General features: G+C 34.3%; 1 protein-coding gene across 1 annotated transcript in view; it reads right to left on the bottom strand.

Moving 5' to 3' along the window:
- Window positions 1-1282: 1282 nt before the first annotated feature.
- The window catches only part of CD55 (CD55 molecule (Cromer blood group)), a 64286-nt gene continuing 47293 nt past the window's right edge, over window positions 1283-18275 (bottom strand). The window contains exons 10-11 of the mRNA XM_033197999.1: window positions 2594-2673; window positions 1283-1336 (exon numbers count right to left, since the gene is read on the bottom strand). Coding sequence (XP_033053890.1) covers window positions 1298-1336; window positions 2594-2673 — 119 coding nt within the window. The 3' untranslated portion in view covers window positions 1283-1297. The remainder of the gene's footprint in view (window positions 1337-2593; window positions 2674-18275) is intronic.

The following is an 18275-nucleotide window of genomic DNA, read 5'->3' as shown; positions in this document are numbered from 1 at the left end:
ACAATGTTGAATAAAAGTGTCAAAGTGGAAATCTTTGTCTTGTTCCACACCTTAGTAGAAAGCCTTTCAGTGTTTCCCCATTCAGTATGATACTAGTTACAGGTTTGTCATATACAGCCTTTTTTGTGTTGAGGTATTTTCCTTCTGTACCTGCTTTGTTGAGAGTTTTTTTTTTAAATCATGACAGAATGTTAAATTTTATTGAATGCTTTTTTGGTGCCTATTGAAATCTTTTTTCCTTCATTCTGTTGATGTGATGTATTACATTTATTGATTTGCATGTATTGAAACATCCTTGCATTTCTAGAATGAATCCCACTTAATCATGATGAATAGTCTTTATAATGTGTTGTTGAATTCAGTTTGTGAGTATTTTTTGACAGTTTTCCCATCTATGTTCATCAGAGATACTGGCATTTGGTTTTGTTTTTTCATTGTTGTTGTATCTTTGTCTGTTTTTTGTATCTGGGTAATGCTGGCCTTATAAAATGAATTCGGATGTACTCTCTTCATCACAATTTTTTGAAATAGTTTGAGTAGGATTGATATTAGTTCTTCTTTAAATGTTTAGTGGGATTCAGCAGGAAAGCCGTAAGGTCCTGAGATTTTCTTTGATGGAACACTTTTTATTACTGTGTCTATCTTATTACTTCTTATTGGCCTATTTAGGTGATCTATCTCTTCATGATTCAATCTTAGTAGGTATATATGTCTAGGAACTTACCCATTTCTTCCAGGTTTTCCAATTCATTTGCATACAGTTGCTCATAATACCTTCTAATGATCTTTTTAATTTTTGTGGTATTGGTTGTAATGTCTCCTTTTCATCTCTTCTTTGTTTTTTTCTTTGGAGACAGAGTTCACTCTGTTACCCAGGCAGGAGTGCAGTGGTGCCATCTTAGCTCACTGCAAGCTCTGCCTCCTGGCCATTCTCCTGCCTCAGCCTCCTGAGTAGCTGGGACTACAGGTGCCTGCCACCACGCCCAGCTAATTTTTTTTTTTTTTTTTTGTATTTTTAGTAGAGAAGGGGTTTCTCTACTAAACCCCTTAGCCAGGATGGTCTCGATCTCCTGACCTCGTGATCTGCCCGCCTTGGCCTCCCAACGTGCTGGGATTACAGACGTGAGTCACTGCACCTGGCCTCATCTCTTCTTTTATTTATCTTACCTTTTAGAGTATTTCTAAATGCTAGGAAGAAATAAAAAAAATTCTCAATAGCTCTACGAGTTCCTCTCTGAATCCTTATAAATACTTTTGACTTTGTCCTTGAGATTAATATTACCACCAGAAGAAGAGGCTAAGTCTGATAAATTAATGCAAAGGAAGATATGATAATCTGAAAAATAAAATAAGAAATATTTATCAGGAAACCAAAGTAGAATTCAGGATCTCACAAAAAAATAAAGTAACAATTAAAAATTTACTCATAACTCATGAAACTAGCTTATAAAATAATGAGTGAACTCTTACCACCATAAGAATTTAAAACAGATCCTTTAATAATTTCAGCTGTAAAACTAGCATACTGCAGTCAACAACAAAATAGGATAAATATCACAAATATCTATATGAAGCAAAATATATAATTATAACAATAAGAAGTGATATGTAATATGACAGTTGAATAGAAAATAGTGTGTGTGGGATGTGAGAGTTTGCTTTTGACACAGCATAAATTAAGAGACACAGAGAGAAAAGATGTGAGAGGTTAAGATGCGGGGGAGAGAGGCAGGTCATAAAAGCCCTCTAAGCTAGAAACCTGTACAATAAAACTAGCATCTTGTGAGAAGGTGCTTAGGAGGGAAATAACTGAGAATAAACTGATGTGGCCAAAGCTTATGGAGCAAGAATAAGGTGCTTAAGATAAATCTTGAGTGAGAGATGGGGCCAGAACATGCAAGATTTGACAGGTTGTATATGGACAAAGAAATATCTTTATGCTTTCACTGTTCACTTAATAATCCATTGAATATCCTGACCTTAAAGTTTCTTGACTCTTTACCTCTTGTGATCTGAAACATCCTATATCTACTACCTCTCAAACTTCCAGTTCATTTAATAAAACATTTTCCACCTCAGACATTTTTTAAAACCTAAACAAGACTTTTAGATTGATTCCAGCAATTTACTCACCATCCATTAGTCCCTTTTACACACTCTTCTTTCTCAGTTTTGATGGTGTAGTACATCATAGTCATGCTTGTAAATTTGCTTGCATTAGTTTTCTCAGTTTCTCTCTAGCATACATATGCTCCAACCCTGGATGAATTCAATAATCTACTCTTTCTACATATGTGGACTCTAGCAGCTGAACATTGCTGGAAAAAAAATTCCACACATCTGGGTTGATTGTTTTCACTACAAATTAATGGTTAGAAACCTTAAACTGGTATTCAGCATTGCCAATGCATCCTAAGGTTTTCATTAGATTACTGTATCATGCCATTGTTCTTCTAAAATATCTTTTTCTAAAATACCATATTCTTTTCCACAATGTCCCACATTCAGGTGATAATTTTCTAATTCACTAAGAAAACAGCAGGCAACAGTAAAGAATACTCTCATTTTCACACCATGAAATACACAAACATACCTGTATGTTTAATTGTCTTCTTCTTCCCCCCATTAAGAAATATACATTGTTCATCTTATTAAACTCCAACCTATTTACACCTTTTAAATCAAGAAACAAAAGAAAACATTATTTTGAAAACAAAACAATGGGTAACAAATTATGTAAAAATCACCCATTTTCCTCCCAAAGTGGAATTATAACAAATCTCATAGATAATAAAGAAGGTAGAAAGGCTAACTGAAGCTTTCTTTTCAATGAACAGTATTGAATAAAATGCATTTGTAAAGAACCCAAATAAACCTATGGATGCCAAATTGGAATTTTTGATGAGAGAAAGTAATTTTGGATGGATCACACCTGTGGCCTTTTCATATTCCTTACTGAGGCATACATAACACCTGATATTTAAGTTGATTCATACATTCATTTACTAAGACAATAACATGTCTGTCACTTTTCTAGGCACAATGAAATCAGCAATGAATAAAATAAACAGAGCTCCTCATGATGCTTGTGTTCTACTTGGGGGATACATAAAATAGCAAGTAAACAAAAAATATAATATTTCAGGTAAATAAATAGAATAGATTGGGAGTAGGGAGTATTGATAGCCTGTTTAAGACTTTGGAATATCAAGGGAAGAAGGACTTAGCGGTAACAAAAGTAACAAAGAGCAACGTCATGCCTTCTTTGCAAAAATCAGGCTTGAGTACATTAGAGTGAAGGAGAAAAAGTAAAGAGCAGACAGCTTTGAAATAACTGTTATATAAATTTCCATGAGGAAACATACCGTACAACAATACTTTATGACCTAGAAAGACTTCCTGTTAGCCTAGAGTCCAGTTACTGAGATGATTAGGGTAGGCACAGTGACTCAAGCTTTTAATCCCAGCACTTTGGGAGGCTGAGGTGGGTAGAATGCTTGAGTCCCGGAGTTCGAGACCAGCCTAGCCAAAATGGTGAAACCCCATCTCTACTGTAATCCCAGCTACTTGGGAGGATGAGGCAAGAGAATCACTTGAACCAGGAGGCAGGGGTTGCAGTAAGCAGAGATAGCACCACTGCACTCCAGCCTGGGTGACAGAGTAAGACTCTGTCTCAAACAAACAAACAAACAAACAAAAAATTCCTGAGATGATTAGAGTCAACAAACAATATTGAAGCACTCTCCTTGACTCACCCCACTCAGTATATGCCCTAAAGATCATATCTTTTTAAGAATTTAGTAACTAGAAAAAAAACTCATGTGACCTATGAAATGATATTGACATGCACCCCCTTCCCAGTGGAGAAAGGGAACATAAAATATTATAGAGAAGATTATACACTAGAAAACCACACATGAAGGAGATTCAATTCATTCAGCAAATAGGTAACTTGCCCTTACTATGTGCTACGAACTACGATAGATTTTACAACAGATTTTAGGAATATAGCAGTGAACAAAACAAAGACCTTATATTCTACGGGCTGTAACAACTAACAAATAAATAAATTCATATATAATAAAGGCTGCTGAGAGTTGAATCTCAAGAATTGGCCATCCAGTCTGGTAACATGGAAGTCATCAGTAATTTTGACAAGAGCCATTTTGGTGAGGTGATGGGAAAGGGAGCCTAATTAGATTGGAGTCAAGAGAGAAAGGCAGGTGAGAAATCAGAGATGATGACAATAGAGAACTTCTTTGGAAAGTCTGGGGCTGCAAGTGGAGGAGAATATAGAAACAAGAAATTGATTCCACAGGAGAAAGAGGAGGAATGATTGCAAGAACACATTCCTGGAGCAGGCAAGAGTGGATGGCATTGATTGCACTAAGTGGAGGGACTGCTTAGGAAAAGAGCACAAAGGGTATCTTCACAGTAACAGAAGATGATGATTTCATGGGGGTATAAATAGGTAAAAATGTATCTGATTGTACATTTTAAATAAGTGCAATTTGTCAATCACATTTTAATAACGCCTTAAAATAAAAAGAAAACAAGTAGTAGAACTCAGAAATAAATTCAATGCTAACTCTCTGACTTAGGAATAAAAAATAAACTACAAGCAATGAGAAAAAAGAGGCAAACCACAAATATAGTGAATTAGCAAAGAAAATATAGAAATAAATATAATTTAACCTCATTTTCTTTTTGGAGCTTTTGGTATTTTCTTTCCTCTGGAGATATTATTTTACTAGATCTTCCCATATCTGTGTTGCTGGTTCCTCCTCATCTTTCAGGTCTCAGCTTAAATGTCACTTTTTCAAAGTATCCTTTTCTGACCACTCCAAAAACAATTCCTTCTCCCATTTATTCTTTCTCCTATTACACTGCTATATTACCTTTATGGCACTTACTCTACCTGAAATCATTTTACTGCTTTTTCCCATGTCTTTCCTCACTAACATTGAAGCCCCATAATAGAAGAAACCTCATGCATTTTATTCACCGATATATACTAAATATTGGAACAGTACCTAGAAACTTGCTATGCCCTCAATAGATTTTCATTGAAAAACAAATGAGCAAAAAAATGGAGGAAATTGAAATAATTATAAAGTAACAAATTCTTCTTTTTTGTTTTTTTCTTTTCTGAGGCTCTTTCTGTCACCCAAGCTGGAATGCAGTAGTGTAATCTTGGCTCACTGCAACCTCCGCCTCCCAAGTTCAAGCAATTCTCATGCCTCAGCCTCCCAAGTAGCGGGGATTACAGGCATGCACCATCATGCCTGTCTAGTTTTTGTATTTTTAGTAGAGACAGGGTTTCACCATATTGGCCAGGCTGGTCTTGAACTCCTGACCTCAAGTGATCTGCCTGCCTCAGCCTCCCAAAGTACTGGGATTACAGGCACAAATTATTCTTATAAATGAAAAAACTGGGATTCAGAAGCGATTTTTCTAAGAAAAATAAATTACCAAACCTTATGTAAGAAGCGAAAAAATGTGTAAACAGACCAATTATTTTTATTTATTTATTTATTTATTTATTTATTTTTAGAGATGGAGTCTTGCTCTGTCACCCAGAGCTACAGTGCAGTGGCATGATCTCGGCTCACTGCAACCCCCATCTCCCGGGTTCAAGCAATTCTCCTGCCTCAGCCTCCTGAGTAGCTGCGACTACAGGCGCATGCCACCATGCCTGGCTAATTTTTTGTATTTTAGTAGAGATGGGGTTTCACCGTTTTGCCCAGGTTGGTCTCGAACCCCGGAGCTCAGGCAATCCGCCTGCCTCAGCCTTCAAAAGTATTTATTTGTTTTTTAAACTTTTATCTTAGGTTCAGAGTACATGTGCAGGTTTGTCATATAGGTAAATTCATGTCATGGGGGTTTGTTGTTCAGGTTATTTTGTCACCCATGTAGTAAGTGTAGTACCCAAGGTACTTTTAACAGACCAGTTATTGCTAAAGAAGATCAAAGTGTCAAGCTGTCCTTATTCCTGTTCTTGGAAAAGAAGAATCCTTAGTGGAAATATGTCAATTCTCTTCAAATAAGATATTTCAATTTGTCATTATTTTGAATGAGTGAAAACACTTAAGCAAATTACATCTATAGAATAACCTGTATTGAACATAGAGGCATATAATAATGCCAATGACCTGGAATTTGTTAACTATGAGTAATATTTTGAGATGTCCTCTTTTAAATTAATGATATAATTGAAATAATGTCACATGAACTTAAGGAAGAAAAGTTCCGAATGAGTTAATTGACCTTCCTTTCTCCTTGGTGCAGGAATAAGATTCCTGTGTCATAAAATAATGGCTTGTTAAAATTTTAAAACTCAATTTGCCTCACTCTTAAAATTGTTCTAATGTTGGTATTTATCCAATATGCATACTTACCATCTTTTTAATGATAATTTAAATCATAACACTTCTTTTGCTCATACCTGAGCCATGCAGCAGTTCTAGGTGTCTTCCATTAGTTTTGAATATAAAAAATTTGCATGGTCTCTAGTTCCTTAAATCAACTTATTTGCAAGACTGTTCCAAATACATACTGGCTAACCCAAATGGAGAAAGAAAAAGAAAAGTAAGTTAAAATATGTCTGGGAACTGAAAGTAAATTTATAAATCAATATGTTCATTTACAAAGACAAGTCTCTTGAGAATCTATTAAGAAATAGAGGTATTAAGAAAATCTAATTACAAAATTAACTTCCTGAAAGAAAAACGAATGGCTCATTTTATCTATATAATATTTGACAAAAAGTGCTTGCCATAGATAAATCTGCCTTATGCAACTACTGTGCAAAGTGAAGAAGGCAAAGGAGAGAGTACATCAAGGAAGAGAAAATAAAAATTTGCCATAATAACAGAAAATGCTCCCATAGTTGATTTAGGGCAGTCAACCATCCAGCTTCAGATTCTTCACTAATATGACCCTGCTCTTACTGCTGAAGATAGTTATCAGTCATTTGCTTTTATATTTCCCTCAGAAGTTCTATATCACTTAACTAAAAATTATGCCTTTTGCATAACAAATTGCCCATGACTTATCAGTAATTTTAGATATATTAATCTGTTATCTCTCATATGTATTGTGACTATCTCCTGACATTGTATCATTTGAGTTACATTTACTGCATAAAATTTTAATCTTTACTAAACTTGATACTTCTCAGACTTTAGCTTTCATCAAAGGCACCCTGAGAGCTTGTTAAACCAGATTTTTGGACCAGACACAAAAAATTCCTGATTCAGTAGATATAGAGGGGTCCATTATCATTTTTCCCCTAAAAAAGAATCTGAGTCTCTTTCTTATAAGGTAAAGGAATGCATTGGTATTTTAAAATTTCCCTAAAGAGGAGTCAATGAATGTGTTAATATAATTAATGTTAACAGCATTAGAAGTAATGGCAAACACCGCAATTACTTTTGCACCAACCCAATATATACGTTGTTGTGAATTTGATCAGGAGTCAGACTAAAGAGAATGACTACAGAGAACCAGTTTACAACAGCATAGCCATAGCAGCAATAAGACACGTAAATAGTTCAGTGTCAGTGGGAAAGAACACAATACCATCTAATTGGACCTGCAATAAGAGATTATATATATATTATATATATATAAATTCTCTTACAACCCCATTTGTTAAGCTAATGGTTATAGGATGTGGGGTGCTTCAGGGGCTTGGCCCAGCAGGCAGGGAGTGAAGGAGCTGCTTGCTCTTTTCAGACTCTGTGGTTAGTGCATCCTTATCCCACTATTCTTGGCTTATGTCATGTCTTCAGTTTCTAACTAGTTCGATTTGATATGATGGTTCTTAGAGTGAGATTTTTATGTGACTAGTAAATATGTAGTACTTTGATGCTTAGTGAATAATATGTATTAATATTGAAAATAAACATCCAACAAATTCTGAATATGTTTCTTAATATTCCTCTTTTTACTGTTATTAATATGAATCTTCTGAATCTCTGAGAAAATAAGATTATATTAATGTACTACAGCCTGGAACATCACCTGATACAGTAGAAAAGGTTGCCAGGCGCAGTGGCTCATGCCTGTAATCCCAGCACTTTGGGAGGCTGAAGCGGGCAGATCACAAGGTCAGGAGTTTAAGACGAGCCTGCCCAATATGGTGAAACCATGTCTCTATTAAAAATACAAAAAAAAAAAAAATTAGCCAGGCTTGGTGGCATGCTCCTGTAGTCCCAGCTGCTTGGGAGGCTGAGGCAGGAGAATCGCTTGAACCCAGGAGGTGGAGGTTGCAGTGAGCTGAGATCATGCCGCTGCACTTCAGCCTGGGCGACAGAGTGAGACTCCATCTCAAAAAAGTAAAATAAAATAAAAAATAAAAAATAAAGTGCAGTAAAATTCTTAAATCAGAAACATCAGGAAATGCCAGAAAACTCTTAAGTATCCTTTCATATTGAGGAAAAAAATACTAAAAAAGAAAATAGATGCAAATGGCACTTAAATGTTGTATCTTTAAAAGTGGAAACATTCATAGATTCACCAAAACAGGACTAAAATTTTGTAAAACTCATGCTCAAATAAAGAATAGTTATAATCATCAAGAGACATAATTAAAAGCACATATTAAATAAGTTCTACCTTAAAATATTTTAAATAAAATTTCTGAAACAATCTTTCATCAATGTATTGATGAAAAGAATTTTAAAACTTAGAATAAACCATCATAATTTAAACACTATGATTATAGTGTTTTAGTATTTTAGCATTTTTAACTAAATTTTATTTTTAATTAAATTTTAGTGTTTTAGTATTTTTGACTAAAGCAATTTCAGAATAAAATACTTAATATCATTTCAAAAAATAATAGTGATATGGGTTTTTCATTGTTATCTAGGTTGTGGACCACTTGCCACAATGTATGGTCTATTAAAATTAGAAAATAACTTTTATGAAAACTTACAAAGCAAGGGATTATTGTTTTAATCAATTATCAATTATGGCAGCACTATTAATTTAACAAACCATACCATAATCTATTTTTCTTCATCATATATTAAAATCTCTTATAGAACTGAATCTATTCCTAAATTTTATTTGACATAAATATATATTTTATTTACTTTAAATATAAAATTCCTTGTAATTTAATGATTTGGTAGTGCTAAAATTAACGCAATTAATGTAACATCTGAATTAAAGCAAAATTCATACTTATTTATTGATAAAAATAGTTTTGAGCTGTGCATGGTGGCTATGCCTGTAATTTGAGCACTTCGGGAGGATGAGGTGGGAGGATCACTTGAGGCCAGGAGTTCAAGACCAGCCTGTGCAACACAGCAAGACCCTGTCTCTACAAAAATAAAAATAAAAAAATTAGCGAGTCATGGTGGCTCATACCTATAGTCCTTGCTACTCAGGAGGCTGAGGTGGGAGGATTGCTTAAGCCTAGGTGTTCAAGGCTGCAGTGAGCATGATTGCACCACTGCACTCCAACAGCAGAGTGATACTCTGTCTCTTAAAACACACACACACACACACACACACACACACACACACACACAAATATTCTTAAAACAAAAAGTGGTGTCAATTAGAAATATTTATTAGAAAATGTCACTGAATTCTATATAGAGAGAACTAATGTCATCAGTGTCATGCTAGGAGAAATGTCTGGAACTTCGGCCAAAATTCTAGAAAAACTTCAGATATTTTACTTTGGCACTAAAAGCCAATATATTTAATTGTTTCTGAATGATTCAATAGGAAACTGAAATCAAACAAAGCACCACAAATCATTTCTCAACAATTATTTATTCATTTTCACAATCCAATAAGCATTATATAAAATAATGACAAAAGAAAGAGGCAGATATCTAAATAATGAAAATTAAAGGATTATTTGGATGTTGGTGAGCAGGCTGAGGATCGAGAGCTGAAAATGCAGCTTGGAAGTCTTTCGAGCTCTGTGAATTCACGTCCATACTAATTTGCAATGGGAGCAGTAAACATCTAAAAAATGAATTCTAACACCCCACGTTCTCACTCATAGGTGGGAATTGAACAATGAGAACACTTGGACACAGGGTGGGGAACATCACTGTCGTGGGGTGGGGGGAGGGGGGAGGGATAGCATTAGGAGAAATACCTAATGTAAATGACGAGTTAATGGGTGCAGCACACCAACGTGGCACATGTTGGCATATGTAACAAACCTGTACGTTGTGCACATGGACCCTAGAACTTAAAAGTATAATAAATAAGAAATTTAGCTTTAACACGTGATACACTAAAAGCAATGTCCAGAAGTCCTTTATTGTTAAGAATATAGTTATCAAAATGAAAGATTAATTCAATAAAAATACACATATAAAACAGAAAATTATGAGAAGTAAAAGCTATTATTGACAGAAATACATGTGATATACTCTAGAACAGAATTAAATAATCAATTTTAAGAGAAAAACAATCAAATTAATTTTGTGAAAATACATTTGTTGATAACAAAAATAAAAAATAGAATTACAAAATTTGCCAAATTGGTGAATCTTAAAATGTCGTCAAATAAAACTCATGGATTGAAGGTGAGCAACATTTAACATAAGTAAGTCGGCTAACAAAATATTGTTACTGGATGGAAAGCCTTGACTCCAAGATGGGTTCTTGGCGTGTTGAATAAATAAACAAAACCCACAAACAAAGTAATGAAAGAAGAAAGCAGTGAAAGCATAGATTTATTGAAAAGAAAGTACACTTCACAGAACAGGAGCAGGCTCAAACAAGCAGCTCAAGACCTCCAATTGCAATGTTCTTTAGGGTTTTTATTAAACGAAAAGAATTTGGTAACACCACTAGATACCCTTTAGAGGCCTCCAACTGGTTACACCCTATGCAAATGAAGGATTGGCCCCCGACTAATCAGAGGATGAAGTGAAGGTTCGGCCTGGGACTAATTAGAGGCATTTGTTATTAGTGACAAAGGGGAAAGGGGGTTTTGTAAAGTAAGGGGCCTTCTGGCCCCTTATCGCTTGGGCATGAAGAGGTGGGGTTTCCCTTTTGGTCCAATTCCAAGAAGTCAGCAGTGGGTTGGCCTTAGGCTCCCTGTCCCCAGACTCTATTCTCCCGCCTCAATATGACATTTCAGTAAAAAACAGAGTCCTCTCCTTAGTAAATCGATGGCTGTTCCTCATTGCAAGGAACTGCCACCATCTGGAGAATAGGGCAGATGAAGGTCTGGTTGAGCAGAAGTGGAAGCTCAGGGTAGCGGAATGGAAGGATTTTTCTTTTTTCTTCTGAGTATGTGCTTCCCACTTGAACCTTGTGTTAAGCAGGCAGGCAGAAAGACAACTTCTATCAGGTTACCTAAACTTATTCAGAATATGTACAGTTCTTTCTTTTCCGTGGAAGAAAAGTATTGTAGACACTGATTAAGGGTAATTACCCCCCGCCCTTTATGAATGCCAACCTGAATTGAGGGGTGGGATGTGGCCAGAGGAAGGTTTACCTTTGACGGTAATGCTTCAGGGGGCTTTCCTTGTATAGTTCATTCCAAGGCAGTAGAAACTAAATTTGAATTCATGGTTTTGTATTTTTTTTCTTAAAAAGTATCCCTGCCTTCAACATTTGTATAATTTTTAGTTCCAACAAAATTGGAATCCTCCCTGAAGAATGGGGAATTCCCAGAACTCCAAAAACAGATTTCCCATTTGATGATGAGGCACCTATGACTGCAGAGTTCTCCAGAAATGAAATAATTCCAGGGTAGGCACAGGTTGTGATTGGAGGATTTTTAAAATCTAGACTAGTTTGTGTGTTTTTAGATAATTCTGATAAGTCCCTTAAATAATGGAATCCCTGTTTTAATTGGCATTAAAAATCACTTAATAGTTGTCCAAACTATAAAAATTTGCAAAAAATTAAGAAACAAAGCAAAACTTTCTAATTCTTCATATTTGGTCATGGTATAAGAAAACACACCTGCTGGGGAAAAAGTAAAGGCTCTACAGTCACCAGGTCAATGTAGTTTTTATATATAAAATAGACTAATTAATTTATTGGAGAACTGTATCTCAAAAGTATTTTCTCCTTGGAAACAGCTCCTGCCAAATTCATTTTAAAAGGACATTATTCAATTGAGTTTTAAGCCCTTTAGTTAATGATATTGAGTTAAAAATAGATGTTACATTTTTGACAAGAAAAAAGAAAAATACTCATAAGTCTATGCATAAAAACATCTAAATGATTAATTGAAAATTTACTTTCCCAAACTTAAACTCTTTCTGTCCTTCAGAAAGTATTTAAACAAGAAAAATGGAAATTTAAGTTCTCATCCATTATTTCTGTAAAAAGGTAAATAAATTTTAAACCTAAATTTGTATATTTAAAGACTGAAAACTTCTGAAATAAGTATTTTAAACCAGGAATTACAAAGCTCTATTCTTACATGCTAAATAAACATAATTACATTTATAATCCAAGTTCATCATATCCTTAAGGTAAACCCTTGGATAAATTATATTTTATGTATTTGGAATATGAAAAAAAGCTCTAGGTATTCTCTTAGATGTTTCAGTGTAAAAATCAATACATGGTGTGTTAGTCAGGGCTGGCTTCAAGGGCATGCAACTCATATAGTCACAATGGGACTCATGCTCACAAGAGCCCTTGGTTTAGTGCCCTGTAGTCACCATCTTGAAATTCTTAATGATTTTGGAACAAGAGATTCTGCATTTTCATTTTGAACTGGGCTCTACAAATTATGTATCTGGTCTTGATTTTAGTATGTGCCAAGACCTTTTTTTCATCAAAAAAGCATAAATTAAATGAAACATAAATATTTGATGTTATCTATAATACTATTTGAATTTATGTAAATTTAATATATATGCTCAACTAAAATGATTAACAATTTACATAAGCAGTGTCATTCTAAATTATTTCTCATCAGTCTTAGAGTATATTACATATTATGTAGCAATAACAAATTACTACAACTAGAATATCTGGGCACCATGTCATATGCCAATGGTTGATTGAAAACTAATGTTTGTTTTATAAATTAGAACACTGCATGAACTTCATTCCTAAAAGTTACTTTTTTTGAGAACTAACAAAATTCAATGTCATTTCTTGGGGTTATGAATAACGACCTCACCTGTTTTTGTTCATATAGTAGTAACACTTATGATTAAAAAGCTAATGATTAAAGTCAATTATAATTTTCTGGAAATAATGAATTTTCCTTATATAATCAATAATACAATTGAATTATTTCTTTAACACATACAAACCTTGATTATCTTTTGTCCAGCTCACTTCAACAAAAACTTCATTGGAATTTGTTTGGAATTGCACTGATTTTATTTTAAAATTTGTGATGACTAGTTATTTTCACATTTTTCAACAAGAAAATGATTTACCTTAAATTTTCAGAGCTGTTTTTATAATTTTAAAAGAAATGTGAATAGTTGCTTCACATATTTGAAGACTCTTTCTGGGTACCTACGTTCTTCGATATTTTAAAATGATTACCACTCATAAACGGGGTTATTTTTGCATTGGCATATCCAATTTATTATTGTCACTATTTACCTAATATTAGGTCCATTGTTTAATCCCAAGTATTTTGTTAGAGTTTAATTGGATTGTCTAGGTAGTTATTTGTTGAATTTGTAATTTTTTTTTTCTTACCTCGGATAGAAGATTTTGAGTTTTATGGCAAACCGTATTGTACAGACCCAGGGTGCAGGGGTCCAACAAGGCTTGGTCCCCTACCCGCCCCTTGCCAAGTGGCCTCTTCCCCTACCCCAAGCAGTGCCATCCTCAAGACTTTCATGATCCCGAGGTCTCCTCCCCTCTGGCGGCCTTTGGTCAGCCCAGTCCCAACCCGCACCCATACACCTCCCTGGTTTGTGGATCAATTCCTTCTCCAATACATGGTTAAGACCAGGTTTACTCAGTTCCCATGACAACTAAGAGGGGCCATGTCCAGCCTTAGCCTTGAAATGCCATTATTGTGTGTTCATTCTAATGCCTCATGCCTCTGAAAATTATTTTGATTTTCTTTACTCTGACTCCTAGTGAATGTCAACATCTTTTCATATGTTCTTGATCAATCTGATTTACCTCGCTAAAAATTTCCTATTGGTGTACCTGTCCATGTTGTATTGGGTTTTATGTCATTTACCTATCAATGTAAGAGCTTTTTGTCCATTATAGACACAAACCATTAATCTCTCTTTTGTGTTTTAGCAATTTATTTCCATTTTTCTAGTCATTCATTATATTTAAATTTTTGCATTGTCAAAAATGTCTATATTTCATTATGTAACTCTTAGGATTCTAATCTTTGTTTTAAAGTTTTTTACAGACCTTAGATTGAGGTCTTAGGTTTTGATATTCTATGTTTATACATGTATCTTGACTAATACATTATGTTAAAACTTTTGATTTGGTTTGTTGCCCTTTAGTTTCCACAGATGAGTTCCAGTTCCTTTATTTTCATTCTTTTCCTTAATAATGAAGGCATTTAAAGCTTGCAACTTCCACTGAAAAGTTCTCTGTGTTCCAAATAACTTATTGTGAACTTCCTTTCACTCTTTCCTAAATAGTTTTTAATTTTTAACATTTTATCTTTGATACAAGGGTGATCTAGGAGCATCTTAATTTTTAAGTGGTTAAGATTTTGTTGATCACCTTTTTTCTTTTTCATATTTATCAACATGGCCTTTTAAAAAAGCGAATATACTTTATGGCCAAGTATATCATGTTTTTGAGCAAATGCTTCATTGATATATGCAATAACCCCTCATATCTTTGATTCTAAGAAACATTTTTCTCACATGTTAACATTTCTAGAATTGGGGTGCATCTCTCTAGAGCTGTTAGCCCATAGTAGTGGCGTTGCGCTTGTGTAAAACCTTCACTTGACATATTCTGGTAAGATCAAGAAATCAAGAAAGCACCGGTATCAAAGCATCTTAGTGTAGAGGAAAGCCAACATATTGTCTTTAGATAATATAAGGTTGTTTTTCCCTGTCCCAGATTTCTTTCTTTCTACCAAATCTGTTTGATTCTGGCAGAGATGTATTGAAATCTTCATTCATAATTATGTTTTATTAGCCTTATCAAATTCCTAATGATTTTGCTTTACGTATTTAGCTAGTTGCATGTAGGTTGATACATACACATTTATAAATGTTACCTTTTTCATAAATTTTTGCCTTTTATAATTGGTGTGACCTTACACTTTATCTTTGCTTATCTTTTATTTTCCACCCTTTACTATTTCACCATGTCCCTCATACACAGCTTTTGTTTTCTAAACCAAACTATGTCTTTAAGCTTTAGTGAAATAAAATAATCCATTTACATTTTATTTAATGTCTGTATCTTAGTTTCTTCATTATCTATTTTAAATCATTATTTCCTTTTTTTCTTATTTTTGTTGCTTTTTTTCAGGTTCATCCCATTCTTTCAAAGATTAGTTGTGTGTTTCCATTTCATTCATTGTTAACAACATGTCTGCTCTCAAGATCAAGTGTATATGAATCTATCCCTTTTCCCACACAGCTGTATTACTTCAACTTCCTTTCCTATACAAACTAGATGAGATCACTAGAGCACTTCTTCCTTTTATTCTTTTTTTCTCTGCCCTTTTCAGGTGATAAGACTTTTTAAAATGCTTTTACTTTGCCCTTCTACAGATTTCCTTAAAGTATGCTGTACTTCCTCAAATTATGTTGTTCAGAAAAAAATAAAATAAAATAAAATGAATTGAGGTCTGTAATGAGTTTGATGACACAATACTAACCCTTGACTGTTTCTCTTTTTTATTTTGAGAAAAAAATTTAGAATACATAAAAGTATATATAAATATAACAACTGCCCATGCACCCGTCATTCAAATTATATAAATTAACATTTTTAGTCAAATGCTTCATGTCTTTTACTTTGTAATATAAGAAATATTACACATAAAGCTGAAATACTGTCACCTATTCATTTCTGTTTTCTCCTACTCCCCCATTTGTGTTCCTTCCTATGATGAGGTGAACACATTGTGGTTAGGAATTCCATTTTTAAACAATGGTGGTCTAAGTTATTGGGCCTCATCGCTCTAAAAAAAGCAACCAAGTTAACTGGATTTTAAAATTTACAATCTTAATACTATAGGTGAGTCAACAAAAAGTGGGCTCTATTGAGTGCGGAAGTATATTCCATCTACTATAGTGGAAGGCACTGAAAAGTCACCTGGCAAAAGATGTCCAGGTATAATTCTGTAAAAGGGAAGGAGTAAAGAATTGGAAACATTAATACAATCTACCAAAGAATGGAACAAACCAAAAAGTCTACTTAAAAAAAATTGCAAATCATAACTGTAAAATGTGAAGAAATGTAATGCCATGAGAGAGAGCCAACAAAATCAACTTTGGAAAGGAACTGACTCTAAGTGAAATTTCTTTTAATAGAAAAATGTGATAAAGATATCAAAACAAATCTGGGAAATAAAGGATTAATATCCATTAGTAACTAAATAGGACCAGTAAAACAAAAATAGGCAGGTCTGAAGTACAACCTGTTAGATATAAAGTAATTTGAAATCTTAGAAATGAGCATTACTTCTGTCGTGCTACTTTCAGTACATGTGGTCTGCTTTCCCCGGATTGCTATATTCTTCTCTGCAAGTCTCATTGTACTCAATACTGTGTGCCTCTAGTGTGGTAGCTCTGCCCCAGGGAGGATCTTACTGGTTCATTTTCCTCCATGGCCCTTTCAAAAGTGAATGTTGAGAGAGAATCAGTGGACTGGAAGGCACTGATGAACTTAGTAGTTTAACTTAATTGATTAGCTAAGGGGAAGGAAACTGATTGAAATAAAAATAGTTAAGAGCTGTGGAATATTTGATTAGCCATATTTCAGTGAAGAAAACAAAAATCCCTCTTAAGTTTCTTTGAAAGAAAGAGCTGGGAATATTAGAAGTTAGAGAACTGCCTTTTTGAACTACTGGCTTCAGGATCACACCATCGAGGTCATGGAGTTCACGAATCTGCTGCTGCTACAATCGCTTTCCTACCACAGATTTTTATTCCCATAAAGTTGATGACTAGGTAAATGAAAGTAGAAAAAGACCACCACAAACAATCACGTATGTCTGATCTTATCTTGCCGGAAATAGAAGGAGCAGTGGGAAGTTGGCCTATATCTTAATTCTGACCTCCAAATATCACATAACTGCTTGTTACATTGTAGATCAAATTTTCTCCTAGACTCCTAGGAGTCTGAGTAATATAGTCTTTTGTTTTCTGAAATCTTTTTGGAGTCTGAGTAATATAGTCTTTTGTTTTCTGAAATCTTTTTTAAAAAATTACAAGGGAGGTTTAGGAGAGGCAATTCATTTTAACATAGATTTAGAATCACTTTCTTAAAATCGCTATTGGAGTTATACATTGATATGTGGAGAATTACTATCTTAACACTATTGAGGCTTCCAACCCACGAAAATGATATATTAATAACATTTACTTGTCTGTAATTTCTCTCAGCAAAATTTTATAGTTTTTTTAAAAAACAGAATTCTTCCATTTTTAAAAAATTTTACTTTAAGTTCTGGGATACATCTGCAGAACGTGCAGGTTTGTTACATAGGTATACATGTGCCATGGTGATTTGCTGCACCCATCAACCCATCCTTTAGGTTTTAAGCCCTGCATATATTAGGTATTTGTCCATATGCTCTCCTTCCCCTTGCCCCCCACTCCCTGGCAGGCCCTGGTGTGTGGTGTTCCCTTCCCTGTGTCCATGTGTTCTCATTGTTCAACTCCCACTTATGAGAACATGCGGTGTTTGGTTTTATGTTCCTGTGTTAGTTTGCTGAGAATGTTGGCTTCCAGCTTCATCCATGGCCCGCAAAGGACGTGATCTCATTCTTTTTTATGACAAATGGGATCTAATTAACTTCTGCACAGGAAAAGAAGTATCTTCCATGTTTTGTAAAATTTATCTCTAACATGTTTTTGGGTGCTGTTGGAAATGGAGTTGTTTTCTAAATTCATTTTGATTTGTTCATTGCTAATATACAAAATTATAATTTTTGTACATTAACATTGTATTCTGAGCTCAATAAATCCACTTATTATAGATTCTTTAAGCTTTCTATGTATTAATACATGATCATGTCATCTACCAATAAAAACAACTTTACTTCTACAATTCCAATTTATTGACCGTCATTTATTTTTCTTGCCTTACTGCACCGGCAAAAACTTCCAGTATAACATTGAATAGAAGTGGCAGAA

Source organism: Trachypithecus francoisi, unplaced genomic scaffold (genome assembly GCF_009764315.1).
Source record: "Trachypithecus francoisi isolate TF-2019V2 unplaced genomic scaffold, Tfra_2.0 Lachesis_group5, whole genome shotgun sequence".
Lineage (NCBI taxonomy): Eukaryota > Metazoa > Chordata > Mammalia > Primates > Cercopithecidae > Trachypithecus > Trachypithecus francoisi.
This window is presented reverse-complemented; position numbering and strand designations above follow the sequence as displayed.